Here is a 12601-nt window from a genome sequence, read left to right as displayed (position 1 = left end):
AGATATTTATTTTTAATAACTAACATTAAAACACTACCAGCATCAAAGTTAAATAAATAAAATAAATTCCATAATCTCTTTACAAGAACAAATCGAACTGTTTTTCTCTGGATTTTTAGAAACATATCCGATGTTTTAAAACCCATTGTAATTGGCTGGATGCTTTTAAATTAAAAAAAACTTGTAAATTTATCCCTTAGTTTGTCTGAATGCTAATTTGAATTTACTTTATAGCTTATTTTAATCAACATTTTTTTTGATGATTTGTTGGATGCACAAGTATGATTAGTTTTGCTTGGCACACGAGGAAACAGTGGCCACAGGTCCAAAGGCCAAAAGCTAGCCTCTGAAGAACCCTCATCATGGGAGTCCTTTAGTGGGCACAGAGGAAGCTGGTGCATGAACGCTTGGAGCTGAAGTGTGCGGAACAGTAAGAGAAATGACATTCCACTTCTCATTTGTTCTGCACAGGAAACAGGAAACTTTTTAGGCAAAGCGCATGTGTATGCGGGAGTCCAGTACAAGTATTCAAGACCTGTTGACTGAGCACCCTGAGTAGACTGTATCTACTATATCTACTATATCTACTATATCACAGACTACCTAATGTATTGACAAATGGAATGCAGGCACATTATAATTAATGGGGAAGATACCCCATAAAAGCACATAAAGTCAGATGTCTCTATAAGGTCTTCATAAAAATCTTAGTGTATTCATTGGGTTTAGAAGCCTCTTGGCTACTAAATTGCCTGGATGAAAGCTACAGAGGTTGAATAAAGACAAGTTTATTACATTGAGGGCTGAATTATCCCAAATCTGAGCGTGCAAGAGGAATCTATGACAATAACATCCCTGTGCCCCACATTAGTGTCTGTGTACATGAATGTACCAGTGCCTCCAAAGAAAACAAATCCGTACTTGAAATTTGGCCTTAAATACTGGACACAGAATAGTCCCTACGATACGCCTTCCTCTCCATCTTCAGAACAGCCTTTGATTGCTGGATGTTAACTTGTCTTCAGACTACTCCTCAAAGTGGGAGATCCTATATCACCAGTTGCTGACGGTCTCCTTAAAACCAAGAGTTAGGTCGAGAGAACCCTAAGGTTCTCTGGGTGGAGCCACATGTTCATTAACAACCTCAATGATGTCTAAACATTGCCTCAAAGAAAGATGGTGTGTCAGTGCATACATGCTCAGCCACTTGTAGACAGTGTGTCACACTGGCATTTAACAGAATAGCCACCAAGCATTGACACCAACAGCAAGTATGCTGAGGCACACTGGAAGCTCTGAGTGTCTCTCCTCTTTCCTTTCCTGGTATTTACCAGTCAGCAAAATATGTGGTGGTAGCAAATCTTTCTTGATCTTTCCTTTCCCCACCCCTGCAGTCTTCAGAACAACACTTAGATGTAATGAACTCAATAGATATCTGTTGGATTTCATCAGTTTTTGTCTTAAGTAGACCCTGGTTTTTAAGCCGTCCTCCATTTCAAAGGTTAGAGGTTAAAAGACATACTTAAATAAGCCTATTTATCATTTGAGTTGGGGGGAAATCTGCAAAATAATTTTTGACAGGGGTTAAGAAAGCTAGCCAGTGAGGTAGGGATAACCTGTAAAACACAAACCACCCAGCTCATGGACTTGTGAGAGCCCAGAGAAGAGATTTAGATAATCTTTCCAATCATTCTCCCTCCTTCCCCACCCCCCATCTCCTTGGAATTATGTTATCGCTGCTTCTCTTAAAAGCTCAGAAGCCTTTTGAATTGGGGCAGCATTCAAAGAACAGTCAAGGGTCACCCTTGGAATATTAAAGGAGAGTGGATTACCCGGAGAGGGAGGGCAAAGAAATGCTGGGGCAGGACTCTGCCACGTGCAGGCTGAAGGGAAAGAGAGGAAGCCCACTAACTGGGCTGAAAGAAGGGGGGATGCAGCTAGGAGCAGCCCCATGAATAGTCTCAGCAGGCTGTGTCAGGCTGGGGTGGGGGAACATTATTGAAATCAATTAGGCAATGAATGGCCTTTTGAACAAAATAGGATGACTCTTTAAAGAACATAGAGACGTCAAACTTATAAAATAAAATTAAAAGCCAGATACAGTCTTAATTTGGAGATAAAATTCTATGGAATTTACAGCCCTCTGACAGTTACTTATTCCTTAAAATAATAAACCTTTAGGATTTATGGAGTAAATTCCTTCTCAAAGGACTTTAGAGTAATTAAGTTTTTTTTTTAAAAAAACTAACAGGTTTTTGACCTTTCTTTCATTTTTTATAGATATCGATTCTTGTTTTTGTTTTTCAAATAAAATCAATTCCTATTTAGGAGGGGCTTGGGATGTGCCCCACACCCTCCTGATGTTTGGAGTAGGAAGACCCAACGGCAGGCTGGCCCCTTAGCAGTGGTTACTGACTGATTTATTTTTGTGTATGTGCAGGGAGTAAATCAGAGTCTCTCTGAAAATATAACGAAGGCTAAGGAGCTCCCTTTACTAAGGTACCCAAACTCTCACACCTTGTCAGAGGGCAGGAAACAAAGAGCACAGAGCAAGCAATAGAGAAATCTCTTTTATTACTAGGCAGTCAGCGTGGTCTAAGCGCTATTTGAATTATTTATTTAATCTGTAAACGCATCCCATGCGGCATATGCTATTATTACCCCCATTTTCTTCCCAGGGAATTGGAGGCTCAGGGATGTAAGTCCTAGCTCCAAGCCCTGCAGAGAGCAGGTGACCTCATGCCTGAAGACAGGCTGCTGCCGGTCCCAGTGTCCAGACACTCATCCCTGGCACCATGGGACTGGGAAGTGGGGCACCACAAGATCCCCAAGGAAAGCTGACTACAGAGAGAGCTTACTGTAGACCAGTGGGTGTTTGTGCTCAAGTTTGATCAGGTCACCCTAGATACTTTATTGCCACATGACAGAAAAGTCATCTCCACAATTTCACAACACCAGAATGTGAGCAGCATATCCTATGGTTTATAGCGCCCAGCAAGGCGTCCAACAGGGAAGGTAGATCAGCACCTAGCATATTACACAGAAATTTGGACCCAACTCACAATGGACACACGGAAGTTTTGAACTGGATTTTTAGGAATATTAATTGGTCAGCAGGGGGCAGGATGGATTTTTCTATTTATTTACAGAAATCAGAAACAAAGGAAAACATATTTTGTAAAAAAAAAAAGTTTTAACTCAGTATCTTTGTCATTCAGAAGGAAGGATGAACTTAGAAGCACTCATGTATTTAAAATACCTATTAAAATGATAGAATTAGAAATTTTATAATAAAATCAGCCTTCGAATACCTGTGTATGTTTCTATGGACAACTCCTAAGTGGCTGAGGAGGGTGGGAGGACAGTTGGTGCAATGAACTTCCTGTGCCAGGTAGATTTTTCTAGAGAGAAATCAGGTAGACAGAGCCCAGAGTCTGACACAGGAAGGAGCCCTTTGTTTCTCTGGGCCATTCTGAGCCCTGCAGCCTTCACTTCACTGCAGCCCAGTCTGAAGGCAGCTCTTCTCTCACGTCCCTCCTTCCAGTCCTCCCTCTTGCTTCCTTCACTATTAGTGAATCAATCAAAACCCGTTGTAACTGGGAACGTAGTTTGTATCAGACACATTGCTCAGTACTGAGGATTCTGCCTGCTCAGGATTAACCAATAGAAAATTTATTATGATTTTGCTACACCTGAGCTGCAACATGGGAGCTGGAGAGATGGCTCAGTAGCGAGGAGAGTGTACTGTCCTAAAAAAGGTTCTGATTTGGGTTCTGAGCACTTTTGTTTGGCAGCTTCTAATTCCAGCTTTTAGGGAATTCAACACCTTCTTTTAGCTTCCATGGGTATCCGTGTGCACATGTGCATGTCTCTGTGTGTGTGCACTCCTGTGCCACACACTGTCTGTGCACACTAATGTACCAGCACCCCAAAGAAGGCAAATCTATCCTTGAGAGTTGGTCTAGTGTATTACCCTATGCATGCATGCTCACGGACATGCACACACAAACACACACATAGACATACACACAAACACACACTCATAGGCATACATACAAACACACACACATGCACACAATCAACTAAGAATAAAATATCTTAGAGATGTAATGTGGGCAGGTCTAGTAAAAGATTTCCTTTAGTATCCTGAAGACTTCGTATAAAACAGATGAGAGGAATCAATTTAGTTTTAAAAACAAGATTTGCAGTTCAGTTGTCCTGACTCTCTTTGAGGTCCTAAAGATAAATCTCTGAAAATCGTAAAACTTCTCAGTCCTTGGCTTGGAAATCCCAGACTCAAGATCAGATTTTCCAATTCTGAGAGAGGACTGTCATTCACCTTTGCAAAAGTTACACATGTTGAACACACATAGGTGCACACCCACAAACACATACACACATCTGCTAGAGATTTTAAGACGTTATAAATAAATTTTAGTTAGAGCAGAGCTTGAATGATTTCTTTTTGTAACTCTTTAACAGCCGCCCACTCTAATTACTAAATGTAAATTCATGTCCCTCAGAGCTGTATTTTGGTTGAGGCCTCGTGCCTATTTGAAGCCGTGAGATTATGAAGATTATGTGAATACAGGGTAGGAGTGCGCAGTGTCGATACTGCTACATAACCCCATTACCTAAAGCTCCAATCCAGACAAGCCAGATTGAACTCTTATTGATGCTTTTACACGAGGCAGCAGAAATCGAACTGATGGTGCTATTAGGTTGTCAATATCAGTGTCTCCCTCTCTTCCCAGATAAGTAGGCATGAAGCATTGTCCATACAGTCGTATTAGCTTCCAATGGGCCAAGACACTATAGAAGTCCAAGGTGACGTTCTAGATGAGGCGTGTCCAGCTACAAACTGTTTAGTGCTTTGTAGAATTCCAGAACGGATGGAGTCTTATTTGTCTGAGCATTATGGTGTTATCTCAGCCTACACACTCAGGTGGATGGGGTTTTGCTTATTGTCTCACTTGTGATTAGTTACAGCTGTGCTTAGTGATGCCCTCTTGAACTGAGTTTGAGTTACCCCCAGAGTATAAGCACAGTTAGGAGTATGTGACACTATGGTACCTGGAGAAGGACAGAGACTCTAGGAGGAAGGGGCAGTCACTTATGTAACTGAGGTACAACTAGTGAAAACCAATGCTTAAGCTGGTTGTGTGTTCAACTCACCCCTGGTAAGGGAAATGTCCTAGTCAGACACAGAAGCAACCAGATAATATGCTGTCTTGTCTTTTCATTGCCTATGATTCTGGACATTGATCTTAAGCAAATAGTGCCTACATAAAGCGTTGAAGATAAAGAGGAAGTGGCAAGCAGTGTCCTACCCAGGGTATGTTCCCAACAGAGGCACTAGATTTTATCAATTTTTTGAAGGCCCTTGGTGAGAGGAGTAATCGCTGACATTGCTGGTGCTTAGGCAATGAGAGCCTTGGAAGGAAGAAGAGGATCCACTATAGAAAATAGTAGAGTCTCCTTCCCCTTCAGCGGCAGTGACTGCTACGCCAAGCCAAAGGCAGAGAGAGAGAGATATTAACCCAGGTCAGTGGCTTTATATGGACAGCAATATTGTAGATAACAGTCTACAATGTACTCTACTCTTCAAATGTATTGTATGTATTGTATGTTTGAGTCTCACAATATTTCCAAGGAGATGTAGAACATCATTTTGAAAAGCAAACTAAGACTAAAGAGACAAAGGTTCTCTCATGGTCCTGTGGGTCATGAGTATAAATGTTAGGGACATCCACAATAATCCCCTTCGTATTTTTAGAAAACCACGATATGTGTCAACATTCCTCTGAATTTTGAGTGCCTTGTTGGGTTTCCACAGAATACTTACATATTTGGGGATAGAATTGGGAAAATTTCAGCATTCTAACTATAATGGAATCGAGGTAAAAGATGAGAATTGTGATTGTTGATTAGAGAAAAGAATTCCAGATTCAGGTCAACATTTCTGTGTGAGTTACTGAGGGACCTTCAAGAGCATGTGTGGAGTGTTCGTGAAGTTTGTTATGATGCACATTTCTTCTGCGTATTGGTTGAAACTGTGGCATTTCCTGCTTTTTTCAAAATCGATCTTTTTTATAAATATAAGAAATTATATTTGAAATAAAATAGTGACAGATAAATGTGTGGCGTTTTAGTGTACATATCTATTCTCCTAATACTCAAGATTTTCCAATTTTCAAAAATACGTACTTAGGAAACATAAAAATAATATAAAGGAGTATCTATCTTCCAAGGTTAGCTACGTCTTTTAAACGTTAATCATAAGAGGAGGTAATATTGACTGCTTAAAAATTAGAGACTGGTAAACCTTAGGTAGAAAATATTCTTCAATATATTAAATATACCGAGAATTAAACTACTTCACATGGTAATTGATGAAAAAACAAGAAAATTTGTTTTCTCCATGGCTTAAGTAACACCATTTACTCGATGTAATTACTTCCCCAAATTTGCTATAGTCTGGTCTCTTCCTCTTAATTATTTTCTACTTTTACCACTTTTCTGTGGGAAAATTGTACACAAAATATGGTGCTGTGTTTACATATTAAACTGGATGTAGGTAATTTGATCCTATATTTGTTTCCCTACCCTAAATGGAAACACTTTTTTTTTTTTTAATTCTTTGAGGCAGAGTTTCTTTGTGTAGCCCTGGCTGTCCTGGCCCTTGCTCTGTAGACCAGGCTGGCCTCGAACTCACAGAGATCCACCTGCCTCTGCCTCCCGAGTGCTGGGATTAAAGGCATGCGCCACCACTGCCCGGTGGAAACATGTATTTTGTTGTCTTTTAAACATAAATAGTATTTCTATTGAATTCTGGTGTGGGTAATTTTATCATGCAACCAAAGGAATTTTTCAAGGATTTTTGAGGGCTGCCTAAGTTATTTATATTGTCTCCAAAAGTGACTTCGACTGTCAGTTTCACACTTGATTTGTTTACAAAAATATGCTGGACCTAGCTCAAGGTCTGCGAAGAGGGGTGTGGCTGTTCCCATTGCTTGGCTGCCGCTGGGCACGGGTGCTTTGCTGAATTCATAATTTTGCTCTCCTTACTTCTCTGAGGAGAAATTGAGAGTGATTATACTTCCAAAAATTTTGTCAACTTCTGAAGGTCTTGAGCCGAATTATTCTATCTCTGCTTACCTGGCATTGTTTTTAGCAACCTGGCAAAAGTCCATGCTGAATTCTCCATCATAATATGGTGTCCTGTAGCCACTCATCAAATAAAACTTGGACAGAAGTGCATTGGAACATCTCTAGTGAGAATTATATTAAAGAATAACCGAAACTAGAGTACGATGAGAATGTATCCAATCAATAAAAGCTAAATGGAACAAGGTGTACGTCAGGTGGACCTAACTGAACTTTGAAGACTACCCTTTTATCATGGAATATCTTGGAATCAGTGTTTTGTGACAGACATTTAGAGAAACACTCTCTCATTCCAACCTTTTTATTTCTAAGATAAGAATATTAAGGTTGATAGTGTTTACATGGCGTGTTATGATTATCTAGAGAGGCCACTGAATGCATCTGGGTATTGAACACCTTACAGTGTCCGGTCTCCTATATGGCACTGTCCCATGTGTTTTGCCCAAGCAGAGCCATCCTGTGGGGAAGAAGATAATACACACAGCCCACTTTGGAATTGCTTGTCTAGGCTTAATGCAAGCCATGGCCATGTTGACTCTTTGATTCCTACTTTAGGCCCTGGGGTAACCACAAGTCACACTCAGTGGTTACTGGGAAACAGAAAAGGGTCCATCTACAAGAGCTTGAGATATAGCTTCAAAACTTAGCCATGTGTCTTAGGTTCTGCTCATCCAGCCTTTTTGATCCATAAAATGTGGGTAATACTTTGTCTTGTGTGTATTACAACAGATACCTCTGAAGGACTTGTCTGACAAAGGTGCTGAGTGAGTGGTTCTTATTCTTTAGGGACACCTGAAAGAGACCTAAATAGGCACTGTGCTGTTTTGATGTTGGGGTACAGTCTTACTGTTCACATTAGGATATGGTGAAAGTTTCCTTGAAATTTTGCTAATGGAGTAATTTTCTTTTTTTTTTTTTTCCCAATTTTCTTATGTCTTACTTTCTAATTTCTTTCTTGTCTTTTCCCTGTCCTGGCCTCTTGAGTCTCTAGTGACCCTTGTGAAAACCCTATAGTGACATAGGCTATGCCCTGTCCTTGAACCATTGACACTTAAACAAAAGACCACTTTCTCCTACCAGTGTTTATAACCAAATGACAGAAAGGCCTTTATTTCTTCTACTGCAGTGGTAACAACTTAAAGTGGTTAGTATGAAAGTTTATTCATTTTTCACGTTAGCCATTTTTTTTTTTCGTGTTTGTGACTGTGGAGATCCTTGGCTATGTTGAAGTGGTAGCTCTCTTACATTTCTACCAGCTACTGTGTGGGTATATACTGGAAAGTCCCGTCTTCTCTCTGCAGAAATGGCTTTACAGACTACCATAGCACTTGGTACAGAGACTGTCTTCTAAGCTCCACTGTTACTTGAACGAGACACTCAGTTGCCCATCAGTCTGTGCTCAGTGGTTACTGCTTGTGGCACATTTTCAAATGGACCTCCCAGTGGCTGCATTTGTGATTAAAAGCTGTCTGCTCTCTGACTCACTAGGGGCTTGTTATTTAAGTATGTCATGCGTGTGCATATGCCTGCATGTGTGTGTGTGTGTGTGTGTGTGTGTGTACGCATGCACAAACATGCACATACACAAAACCAACTATGTCATGGAAATTGTAAAGTGTTTTGTTAAATGAAAACTCAAATGAGTACTTTAATGACAAGTTGAATTTTCTAAACTTCTGTCACGAGAAGCACTACTTGGCAACCTAACCATGTATGAGGTGCAGAAAAGTCATTTAGGAAACTAATGGCCAGTGAATATCCACCACCGCACGGGACATGCTCTGCACAGATATTTAAGTGCCGGTGAACTTATCAGCTTCATCTCAGCTCTTCGGTGGGAATCGGGATTCAATTCTGACCCTTCATAACTAAAGCAGGACAATATTCCTTTTGAAGTCTACCCAGATATCCATTGACACATGAAGAGTCCCGTGTAGCTTACAGGAATGTATTGCCAACAGAAGTTCACCATCAATACCCCTTAAAAGATATTCAAATAGGCAGTGCAATGATAAAGATGGGATGTTTCAAAAGGACAAATCATCTCTTCCTTTAGGTTACAGAATATTCAGCCTTTTAGGAAGTATAAAAAATGTTCTAGAATTTAAACCTGGGTTCTTGTATTCTGTGATAAACACACTATAAATACCATGAGTCTTGTTCCCTTCCCTGTTCTGCCCAGACTATTCACTAAATCGGAACAATCGCACACACACACACACACACACACACACACACGCACACGCACACACACACACACACTCTCACACAGACACATACACATACACAGTCTTCTGTAAAGGTATAGAGGAAAATTCTGAGGAAATTTAGAGAATTGTCTGTCTCCTTTCTGTTTTGTCAATCTCTCTCTGTCCCCCAATACCAAGTGCTCTAAAATCTAGCCTCCAAACCCAGTGTCTGGGATGCGAATCTATATTTAGATTGACAATACGACCACATTGATTACATTGATTCTATTTAAAATATTTACAATATACCGAGACAAGCCTAATCTATTTTCTAAAGAGTTCAAGGTAGGTATCAGAGTTTCAGAGGAGGTAACAATGGAGAAATGTTTGTGGTTGCTATCTACAATAATCTGATGTTGACAGAGAGTAGTATTTTATTTAGTAATTAACAGTGTAAAGGGCCGAGGAGCTGTCATGTTGGTTCTTAGGCTAGGGAATGTGATGAAAGATGATATCTGCGATCGCATCCTTTCCACTTGTTTAGGGTTGTCAGGATGAGAAATGTCAGCATTATGAAAGCTCAGCTCTGCTCTTGATATGATAAAACCCTTCAAAAGCCAGCCTTTCTCTCTCCCTCATCCCCCTCCTTCCTCGCTCTCTCTGCACTTGCTTTTTTTTTTATTTATCCTGTTTTGTTAGATGGCAGAAATATAATTCTTTTCTTTCTTCCTATTATAAGCCACCATTTTTGTTTTATTATATGTTTCACAACCCCTAATGCCCCACTGAAAATTACCTTGTTAAATGACAGTGTTTCAAAGCCATGAATCCTTTCCACCATTCCCTCAGAGGTTTGAAACAGTCAACAGACTGTAAAGAATAAATAATAAAAAAGTATTGATTATTTTGATGACTGTGAGATTCAATTAAGTATTAATTTTGCCCTCCAGTGGACCTATCAAGGTATTCAAAAGGGAGGATTCGGCTCAGCTAAATGCGTGCTGAGTGCTTCAGCCTTAAATAGGGAGAAAATGTGTTTACCTACAGTATTTGAAGAAGAAGTGCATTGATGCACAGAGTCCAATATTTAAGTGCTGTGCAAATTAAGCCCTGGTGACAGTGACATTGTTTTCAGTGGTATGAGCATTGACTAAAGAAGTGCATTTGATGACAGCTTAAACTATTTGTATTGATTAACATTTTCATAGATTATCATGTGTCATATCAAATTCACTTTTCAGGCATGAATACATTAAAAAAAAACCACAGGCATACCACAACCAATGTGATGATGGGCAGGGGAGCATGCCGCCCCACCTGCTCCTGCACGTCACCTGTTTCCTGCTCAGGAACCATTTAGGCATGAACTTGACAATAAATAGCTCCCAGATCACGAAGGAAAAAGGCAGTTTTTGCTTTGCTTTGCTTCTGCATCTGATATCTGTGCCAAAGCCATCTTAGTTTGCAAGTGGACTAAAGGCTAGATTTGGGGGGTATTCCTCCTCATCCTAACATGCCCTTCTGAACGAGCTGAAGATAAAGCCGGGCTAAATTATTGGGGAGAAAAGTTTTGCCTTTTTTTTTTTTTCCTGGAGGTGATTCTTGTTTTCTTTTTCTTTAATGCTCTGGGTGCATGATGCTCTAGGTAACTGAATTATTGAAAACAGTTTGTAAGTATTTTCCCACTTCCTTAAAAATGTAAGGCAATTTCTGTATATTTTGTTGTGTACTGTTTGCTTTAAAATGTGCATTTGATTGGGGTCAGCCTCTATCCCCAGTCTGGGACCCATGTAGGGTAGAAAACTTCTAAGTGTGCTCAGATTTTACATAAGAAATATCTCTTATTCCACTGAAAGCTTGTAGCGGTCTTTTTTTCCCCCTGTCTCTTTTCTCTGCTCTTGGGATAGGGTTTAATTGCTTCTCCCCCAGGGAGAGGGCTTCTTAAAATAGTCCCGTTCCCTCCATAGGGTGCCCCTTCTAAAGAGGTACGTTGCTGGAGTACAAACCAGCACTTTCTTTTTTCCCCCCTTACTGCATTAAAGACAGAACAAGGTGTAAAAACATCCTTACAAAAGCACATCCCACAATTAAAGCCGTGTTGGTTAGGCTGCTTGCAAAGAAGTTTTTTTTTTTTTTTCTTTATCCCCCTCCTTGCTTTTCCCTCCGAAGCTCCTGAATCTCTCACATGCTAGTTGAGCTTTAATAGGGTGGGGAGTAATGGAGAACTCATCGAATCTGTAATAGCTCTTCACTTGACTGCAGCCAGCAATAACAGCAGGAGCAGGCAGAGATAAGAGAGAGGAGAGAGGGAGAGTGTGTGTGTGGAAGAGAGAGAGGGAGAGGGAGAGAGGACACGCTCTCTAAAGCTGCCACTTTTTTCCTCCCCTTCGCTCTTGCCCCCCATCCTAGGATCCAATGATAGCTGGACAAGTCAGTAAGCCCTTGCTGTCAGTGCGGAGTGAAATGAATGCGGAGTTGAGAGGTGAGGACAAGGCTGCTACTTCAGACAGCGAGCTGAATGAGCCCCTGCTTGCGCCCGTGGAATCAAATGACAGCGAGGACACTCCCAGCAAGCTCTTCGGTAAGTCTGTCTAGGTATTTCATTTCAGTCCTACCATGTTGTCCGGAAGAGCTATCCAGCCACCACCACCCCAGCCCCCCTTTCCTCCTGCTTTCCATTCAATGTTTTTGTAAGTGCTAAAGAGGGGCTTCGCATCCTAGAGGGGCTGAGGTACCCGAGCCTCTTCAGCTGGCGGGGAGGGATGCCCTCCAAACTTTTTCACCAACAAGGAACTTCCTTACTGTCCATTTTGACTTGTCAAGTAGTGTTGCCGTGCCCAGGTTGCAAATTATTCGAACAACATAGAAGGAAAGGATGAAATGAAAGAACGAAACGGTAATAATAATCAGGAAATCAGTTCCATTGCGAGAATTGGTTAACATTTATTGAATAAATATCGACTCGGTTTCGGGTTGCTTTGCAGCCTTTTGTTACAGGGAAGGAGAGTAAAGAGTTATTATCTGTAGTCAAAAGATGAGTGAGGAGAACTGAAAATGTCAATACAAATCGCTCTGTGCCAGGTAAACAAAGGTGGCTACAGGCATGGCTCTTTGAAACACATTTTGTCGTCATCAGCTGAGTGAGTACTTCTTAAAGGGTTGGGGCAGAAGAACCGTCCCCTACCCTTCTCCCTACCCCTCTCTCTTTAACATATTTTTGCCTCCTACTAACCGTGGCGACAGCC

General features: G+C 40.9%; 1 protein-coding gene across 1 annotated transcript in view; it reads left to right on the top strand.

The window, feature by feature from the left end:
• Nucleotides 1–12601, top strand: part of Pou6f2 (POU class 6 homeobox 2) — a 472454-nt gene that overhangs the window by 93221 nt on the left and 366632 nt on the right. The window contains exon 2 of the mRNA XM_038334628.1: nucleotides 11766–11937. Coding sequence (XP_038190556.1) covers nucleotides 11766–11937 — 172 coding nt within the window. The remainder of the gene's footprint in view (nucleotides 1–11765; nucleotides 11938–12601) is intronic.

The sequence above is a fragment of the Arvicola amphibius genome, chromosome 6, assembly GCF_903992535.2.
Source record: "Arvicola amphibius chromosome 6, mArvAmp1.2, whole genome shotgun sequence".
Lineage (NCBI taxonomy): Eukaryota > Metazoa > Chordata > Mammalia > Rodentia > Cricetidae > Arvicola > Arvicola amphibius.
This window is presented reverse-complemented; position numbering and strand designations above follow the sequence as displayed.